This window comes from Poecilia formosa, unplaced genomic scaffold (assembly GCF_000485575.1).
Source record: "Poecilia formosa unplaced genomic scaffold, Poecilia_formosa-5.1.2 Scaffold7, whole genome shotgun sequence".
Taxonomy (NCBI): domain Eukaryota; kingdom Metazoa; phylum Chordata; class Actinopteri; order Cyprinodontiformes; family Poeciliidae; genus Poecilia; species Poecilia formosa.
This window is the reverse complement of record NW_006799946.1, coordinates 614,538-623,415: the sequence shown is the minus strand read 5'-3', so window position 1 is coordinate 623,415 and position 8,878 is coordinate 614,538. Positions and strand designations below refer to the sequence as shown.

The following is an 8,878-nucleotide window of genomic DNA, read 5'->3' as shown; positions in this document are numbered from 1 at the left end:
TGTGGTGAGAGACGCCGCAGATCGTAACCCACCATATTCTGCATCACAGCTGGTTTTTCAAATCCATGCCTGCGGCATTTCTCATGGAGCAGTTATGTTCTTATTTGTATTGTTTGTCACTCAGGTTGAAGATCACAACTAAAGATGAGGCAAAGATGTAGATTTGTTTTTCCACCCTCAAATACTCCCTGCACTAAAGTTTGCTTGATAACTTTATTCAGATTAAGATTGTTTTTGAATCTCTCCAGTTGATTTTTGCTTTTCGTTTCTCTTTCGTCCCCCTCAAGGTAATATTTTCTCACAGATTTCATTCCCCCAAAATGGTTTATATTCATCTAGCACATTTTATCTTGAAGTGTTTGTTCTAAACGTTAGAGCATAAGACGACAGAGCTCTCAATTGAATTGCATTATTACTCAATATTTATACAAGCTGCAATACTAACTGTGAAAGAGTAAACTTGAACCTTGACATTAAAATAAAAACGAATTCACTTTGACTGTCAGCCATGAAAAAATAAATATTGAAAAATATATTTAAAATGAGTTTACAGGTTGCAGTAAAGTAACATGCCAGTTTCAGGTTCTATGAAACCAATCTGTAAGTTATGGAAAAGTGATATACATTTCAGGAAATTAAGTAAATAATGTGTAAGTCCTGGAAAAAATCATTTGAAAACTTAAGATATGTAACTGGTTTGATTTAGGAAAAAATTATGAGTTCTGAGGAGGTAAATGGGAAGTTACTGGACTGTTACCAATAAATTCAAAGACTACACTCTGTAAGTTATGGGAAAGCAACCTATAGATTTAAAAAAAGGATGTGTAAGTCCTGGAATGGTAACCTTAAATTTCATGTAATATATACTNTGCTGCATTTAATTCGGGGGTGTTTTCTAATTCGGGGGTGTTTTCTAATTCGGGGGTGTTTTCTTTTTTGTTTGCTGCATTTGATTCGGGGGTGTGTCTTTTCTTTTGTTTGCATGTTTTCTCTTTTGGTGCGCATTTGCACCTGTCGGCCACCGTAACCTACAGATTAAAAAAAAGAATGTGTAAATCCTGGAATGGTAACCTTAAATTTCATGTAATGTATACTATGCGTTTTAGGAAAAGTTAAAATGTTCGGGTGAAGTAAATGTTAAATTCTGATAGTGTACCCAGAAATGTTATTTATATTTATGGAGGGTGTGGGGGGGTTAAATTCCACCCCATTAATCTGTAAATTAAAAAAAAACTATATGAAAATTGTAAGAGAACTAGCCAATATGCTTAGAGATAGTGACGTTTTTAAAGTTTCTAGTAAGTTCAAAGAAAAAAAACAACTAACCTTTAAATCCTGGGAAAATAATCTGTAAAATCTGGGAAGATATGGATTGAATTATATATTGCAAAAAAAAAAAAGAAAGCACATGTAATGTGAACTTTTCTTATGCAAGTTATTTCTTGCACACATTTTGTTCAGTCATTTAAACATTTTTATTTTGTTTCCACAACTAAACAATTTGACGGCATATTAGGGACGTAGCGCCCTCTTGTGGCTTTGCAGAGATTTTTCCGCCTTCTTTTCTTTTTGATCCCCACTCCGTTGCAGTGTTTCTTGTGTGGCTGTCTTGAGTATTTACATTTCAGCACATTGAGGAAAAGCAGCGGCAACTCACCCAGATACTCAAGGATCTATGCGAAACTGCTTTGTAATTTCAACTGCCAAACAGATTCATTATTGCTTCAGAACACTGAACTGTCAGAGAGACATTGTATCTAGTATTTGCCTGGTTGTGTTCCATTTTAACTTTTACCTTTTTACCCTGAAACTGGGTTAAAGCTCAGTTAGAGAGCCCACAGTCAGTTTAAATGCACTGTTAGGCCAAAAACAAAGTCTAAAAGTGAGAAAAGGCCAAGAAACCTGCATTTGTGCTTCTCTAGAAAGCATTTTGGTCTAATGAGGACCATTTTAACCTGGCTTAATGAGAACAAAAACAAAAATACACACGATTCAGATTCCCATTGTGAAATCTATGTCCAGGTATTACAACGAGGACAAAGTGTGCTGAACCTTTAGAGCTACTGGATCCTGGAGTCTATTTGCTCCACTTCAAAGTGAAAAAGAGGTTAAAATCGACCACTTTCCTTACACCAATAAAATGAAAATGAGAGTCAATGTGTCCAGCGATAACATTCCCTTTACTCTGGGGAGAGAGCGGAGTTGGGAGGAGTTAGAAGGTACCACGGCTCTGCTGCTCTCCTCCTCGGATCACAACACATCGGGGACAGAGTCAGAAAGAAGTGATGAAAGAAGACGAGAGAGACCAGCAGCTGCCTCCCTCCCGATCTCGATAAGGCATCAAACCTGCGGCAGTTTTGCTTCTGGACAATGAAACCGGCAGGACCAAGGTTTTCTGGCAGTGAGGAAGAACTGAAATGAGACACAGAGACTGAACCCTTGAATAAAGAAAACAAGGTAAGAGTTGTGTACTGAAGCTGTGTGTGTAGGGAAACCTGGAAAGCATAACTCTGAGCTTTGCTAATGAAAGACATCAATGTATTCAGATTGGACTGGTTAGATTATACATTTTGGGTTACTTGGGGGTGGGGAGAGAATGGTGTAAGTCCCAATATATTTGGATATGAATGAGTCAGACTTTTCTGTAATCTCAATCAATAATTCTCATAATGTTTCTCATTATTCTTGACCGCTTTTTCACTGCAGTTTACTGAAAACGTCCCATTCCTTCCCTTAGCTTGCAGTGAGTCCTTAAAATATTCCAGGAAATTCCAATTATTACATTATGACAACCTGTTGCAGTAAACTAAAGTTACTTTTGAACTTATTTCTGGTGGTGACGGTTTCAGTTGAAAAAGGTGAGAGGTTTTCAGTCTACTGTTCATCATGCAAATGAGCTTACGTGTGATGCCTTGTTTTTGTGCAAAGATATGCAACTTCATCAGAGCTATGAGTCACTAAACATCATTATCACCACTAACGACTGGTAACTATCACATTGTATTCAAAATCTCATGATCGGTCAGTAAGGAGTGTCGCAGCTCACTGCTGGCATGCTGCACTGATCTTTTTCTGTCTTATCTTCTCTTGCTTGATAGTTGCATTCTTCAGCATTCCTAAATGATTAATCCCTCATCCATTTAATCTGTAAAGTAGCATAAACAGTTTAAAAATTCCCAAATGTCTCTGTTTGTTTGACTGAGAAAAACTCCCAAGAGTTTACACAGTAAGTAGAGGGAAAAAATGCTGAACATTTTCAGTATATTTAAAGTATAGAAAGTTTTACGATATGATAAAATATTTATTCAGTTCTTATAAAAATTTGAAGAACAAAGGTGTGTAAGCTGAAATAATGTTCGGTCGTGCAGGCAAAGATGTGTTTATTATGCTGACATCTTTCTAAAAAAAAAAAATCTTTTTATTGCAAATGTCAGAATTTACGTTTTGAGTAAACAAAATATTAAAAAGGTACATAGATATAAGGTTTATCATGGTTGCAGCTGTACCATATAAATCTGGTTTGTGTGTAAATGTATGATCATATATCATTTATGTATTTTATAAATGTAAAGGACCTAGCACAACACCTTGTGGTACCCCACTGCTAATCTTAAGTACAGCAGAGTCAATATTTGTCATCTATTTGAATCATTTCCATTAAATATTTCAATATTAAAGGAATCAAGACAGGAATAATATCTTTGATAGTCATATTAGGATTTGACACTGGATTTTCTTTGGTGTTTAATATAATTTAAGATGATTTTGTGATCTGAGGTCATACTTCAAGCAGATCTTAGCACTTTAGTGTCATTAGTGCATTCTGGTTGTGTGATTAAGAAAGATGAAAATTGGAATGAAATGTTTTTCTCCTGAAAGTCACGGCGGTGGGCCCTGATTGGTCCTGCAGGAGTGAGTACCTGCCGGCGGTCGACATGTCTGTGTGGATGATCCTTCCTGTCAGCCTACCAGTTTTCACCATTACAGGAATATGGGTCGTGTGAGTATATTCAGACTTATTTAGAGGCATGTTTCTTTTTGTGAGAAAAGTAAAAAATAAAAAATAAAAAAACTGCAGCAAATTTGTCACAATCTAAATGTCTCATTAGTACTTTAGCTAAGCAATGCAGAAGTTTGTAGCAAAGCAAGGCTGGGACAAAAAAAAAAAGTAATGTTGCTAAATAATGACATATTGCAAAGACAATACTCTGGCAGCAAAGTAAAAGTGGGGAAACAGAATTTTGTCACAGGATAGTTTTGTTAGTATTTAGGGTTTTTTGATTGTGCAGTTTTAAAAAACTGTTACCAGAACTACTTTCTTCTCTCCTGTCACAGAGCTGGGTAAAAGATAGCCACCAATGTTTGACTAAAGCCAATGAGAGAAGGCGCCTCGGGGTGTTTTGTCTTACTTAAAGTTTGTAGATCTGAATCTGCCATTAGTCGCATTTTATGCAAAGACAGAGAATTAAGCAGAATTGCACACACAACAAAGCAATGAAAAGATAAATCTTTTTGTTCTCCTGTTTCACTTTTTTTTAATTAATATAATCATCTTTGTTCTTTTACAGATATGCAATGGCCCTCTACAACCAGCATGTCTGCCCTGTGCACAACTGGTAAAAGACATAAACATGTACACCAATAATAATAATGATAATAACTGTTATTTCTCTTTGGTTTGGTTCTACTCAGACTTTATTTAAAATTGCTCTCATTTTATCTGCAGGCAGATAAGCAAACCCCTTTTAAATGACCATGTTTTGAATGCTACGGTGAAGCTGCTTTGCTTTAAAGCCTCATCTGTTCATGTAAAAAGAAACGCATGTAGGATGGCATGCAGTCTGGCTCTGAGCTTTCAAAACACAGAAAATGAGTTGTGAAATCTAGACATTTCACCCAAGACATGTTTATTTCCTGAGCAGTCTCTACTCGACACACACCAGCGCGTTCCTCTCTCCAGGGTTAGATGTAATTGGAAGGAAGAAGAAATCAAGAAAAAATTGCTTTTGAAAGTCAAATGATGATGGGAGAGATAGAGGTTTTTCATATGCAAATTATATATGTTTGGTTAATTTTCTACTGTCATTTGAGCAAAACGAGAGCTGTGACGCGACAAATGTTCAAGCCCGTCTTTGAACCATTAACAGTGTGTTCAAACATTTCTTTCGTTCACTTATTTGGCATCAGAAAATGTTTTATAATGAACCATTAAGGTGAAAATATAACTGGAGATTGGAATAGTTTTCTTCAACTTGGAACTGTTTTAAAATACATTTTCGATGTGTTTCATCTTAGGAGAGATCTCTTATGCAAACACTTGTTGGCACCTCTAGTATATGTAAAAAGCCTAAAAATGTTTTTAACAAAATCGCCAGTGGCACAACTATTGGTACACCCAACAATTAGTCACACAAATACATAAAAAAAACACACACATTTTCAACGTAGACTTTACTTTTAAATATGACCCGGTTTCCCATATTATCTGGAGTTAAACCCAAAATGATTTAACTTTGCAGTTACAGTTAAGTTAACTTTAACTTAATTTGATCAACATGTGACTTCTGACTGGAAGTAATATTTGGTTTTAACTTAGCAAGTCATTTTTATGTTGGTTTTGGAGTGATTGGCTTGAATCTGATAGAGAATTTGTGGAGGGAGTTAAAGATTAGTGTGATGGAAACCCCAAAAACTTGGAGCTCATTTCCAAAGACAAATCATCAAAGTACCAGTAAAAACAAAGGAAAACATTGAAAAAAAAGAAAAAAAAGAAACACCTCTGGAAACGTGCAAAAAGCTAGCTGGCAAATTTTACAGTAGTTCTATTTATGCAATTCCAATGAAGATGTTTACATTGATCGTAAAGAATAGTTTCATCTTTCAACATATTATTTTTCATGAACGTTGCTTTTTTTTTGTTTTATCTTCAAAACCAACACTCTTATTATTACCCTGCGCTGTACAAAGTAATGATTGTCGCGATACCATGATGGCGACAGATGTGTCGCCAGTGATTTTCTTGAAAAAACAAATCAAAACAACTTATTTGTTGACAAGGTAGTTTATCCACATTGATTAAATGTTCTCAGCTTAAAGATTCTTCTTATTGTTACATTTACCACAGTCCTCCTATCAGGCACATAACGACACTCTCGTTGAGATCCCATTAAAATACAATTCTAACTGTAATGTAATCAAAGGTTACATTTGATTACATTACAATGTAATGTAATCGTATCAGATTACATTACATTACATTGATAATCGTATCAGATTAGCGTGATCTGATACGATCACATCACGCTAATTTGATTGTATCAGATTAGCGTGATGGGTTTCCATCATGCTAATCTGAATCTTGATAAAGTTGTCCACCTACAGAAGCCCAGCTCATTGAACTGAGTAGCTGAGGCAGCAGCAAGTGCGTTTTAACATTTGTCTCATGTTGCTCACCAAGTGGGACATAAAAAGGAATTGCCCCGAGCGCCCATCTGTGTGGCGCTTCAGTAACTAAACTGGTGTGTTAGTGGGATTTATCCTTAACACCAGGTGAGTCTTCAGGTTGAAATTGGACTACCGCAACAACAAATGATTTCCTTTTAAAGTTTCCGATATATGCTACTTTTTTTTCAGGGAATCGTATCTGCAAACTGACTACGTGGACGTGTGTCTTTGCAGGTTGTATAACGAGTCCTGCGAGGAGCAGCTCCCATCGCAGAGAGGACCCGAACTGTGCTGCACCCTGGACAACATACCACTCATCAGGTCAGGGGTGTCAGGCTTCTTGCGTAAAAGAGTTCAGCTCCTTTCGATGTGTATTCACATGCAGATGTCATGGTTTTTCTAATCCCTGTTCTGTCATATGCATTTTGAGTATGCACAAGGGGAGCACCGTAAGGACACAAACTGAGAAAGCCCTCTAAAGTTCTGTCAGCGTCTTTCAAACAAAAGAAAGCATTCGTTGTGAATAAACGTACATATCATCTGACATGGCTGTTGGTTTTTCTGCGGCGTCATTTTAAATCTGTGTTTAATTCCCCAAAAATGAAAAGAAATGGGAACTTTCTTCTTCCTTTGTGAAAATGTCCTCCGCTTGTTTTGTTTGTTTGTTTGTTTTGTTTTTTTTATGCAGGACTGGAGATTAAAACAGTATTAAGTTGGAGTTAGAAGTTTATTTGGCAATCAGATTGTATTATTTTTGTTTGGGGAAAAATATTGAAAAGAGAGAGAGAAAAAAAAGTGCTTGGTGACAAGTTTCAAAGAGCACCAGGAGAGTCACACATGCACGTGGAGAACATGCAGACATGCCAGTGTGCAGCTTCCCCAGCAAAAATTATGTTTCAACAAATAAATGTTGATGTTGTATCATACTAAAAAAATAAAAATAATTATGTTGCCTCGTCATGTTAGCCTTGACGTACAGGATTTAAAAAATGATACGTTTGTTTTCTTGACCTTGTGTTAAACATAACCAGCCTGGTCATTTAGGACAGCAATTTTCAAAGTCCCCCCCTCATTTCCTGACCTTTCATCATTTAGAGTTCCTACATTTCAAATGAAGAAATTTCACTAATGAGGGTAAATTCTGCCTAAGTGTCGATCACGATCTCGACTGAGATGGGAGGGACCTTTTCACCTCCACAATATATGGCGCTCATGTTGCCAATAGTAGATCCTTCACCACTCTTTGAATTTGCCACCGCAGAATGCAAACAATGATTCCCCCCCCACCCCCTGCAGAGGAATGAACAAGGAGTTTATGTTGGACACGTTTCCAGCTTTTTTTTTTTCCTCCGAAAGTAACGATGTGGTTTGTTCACAGTTCACATATTACTGCCGATAAAGATCTCACGATGTTATTGAAGTGCAGCTAAGTTACCATTTAAGAGCAAATGTACAAAGTTGTATTATAGCGCAGCTAAGGGATTCAATTCATGACTATACATGAATGCTGCTTGTTATGATTGAATTTGAGTCCATCTGATCTAGGACATTAACCTAGAGCGTTGGCTGTCGTCTCATGCTTCTGCCTTTTTCTGCTGCAGTAAATGTGGAACTCTGCCACCTGAAAGCTGTTTCTTCAGCCTCATATGCAGCACAGGAGCCTTCATGGGTAAGTGTCTTAACAATTAATGTTAGAGAGACACCCACTTTTACATGTGTGCACAGTGATCATACAGATCAAAAAAAGTTCAAGCTTGTTTTCCCAGCTGCAGCAACTCCAGTCTGCTCCTCTCTCTCCCCCCAGAATCCAAAGCTTGATCCAAATCTCAGTCCATAATCTGAAGGGGGGGGATTTACTCAGTTCCTTGAAAGGCGCTTTTTTTTTATGCCCCACATGAACCACAAACATTCCCCCTCTGGACAAAAGGGGCAGCTTTTCCGTTCCACTGTGTGCCAAAACTTCTTTAAACCATCTATTTTGGGTGGTCCTCTCTGAGTTCAGGACCCATTGTGCTCTGTGTATGTTGGTTTTATGGATTTTTTAAGGGAGGCCTACAGGGAAGAGGAAGAGTTGGCTGAGAGGGTACAGGAGCGTTTGGGAAATGCTCCACACATGTTCATGTCTTGTTGTACGAATTTTGGAGGAACTGATGTTTGTTCCTGGGCCTTACGGAGCACACTTAGTGGGGTTCTGACATCAACGAGGCAGAAGCGCGTGACAGGGGTTTTCCTAGCAGCTTTTACTGAAATCAACACATTAGGATTTCATGTTTTTCTCATCTGATCACATAAAGTGAGTGACTTTTAGTCACACGGCCAAAGTGGATCATTTGGCCATTTTTTATATATATATACATATACATACATACATACATACATACATACATACATACATACATACATACATACATACATACATACATACATATATATA

The 8,878-nt window shown here is 37.2% G+C and overlaps 1 protein-coding gene across 2 annotated transcripts in view; it reads left to right on the top strand.

Annotated features, from left to right (window-relative positions):
• Positions 1-1,878: 1,878 nt before the first annotated feature.
• The window catches only part of LOC103150631 (transmembrane protein 150A-like), a 14,707-nt gene continuing 7,707 nt past the window's right edge, over positions 1,879-8,878 (top strand). Inside the window, exons 1-5 of one of the 2 annotated variants that reach the window (XM_016680842.1) lie at positions 1,879-2,457; positions 3,911-4,000; positions 4,569-4,616; positions 6,679-6,765; positions 8,046-8,113. In XM_016680842.1, the coding sequence (XP_016536328.1) occupies positions 3,936-4,000; positions 4,569-4,616; positions 6,679-6,765; positions 8,046-8,113 (268 nt within the window). In that variant the 5' untranslated portion in view covers positions 1,879-2,457; positions 3,911-3,935. Of the gene's footprint in view, positions 2,458-3,879; positions 4,001-4,568; positions 4,617-6,678; positions 6,766-8,045; positions 8,114-8,878 lie in introns of both variants that reach the window. The other variant, XM_007570333.2, reaches the window with a different exon arrangement.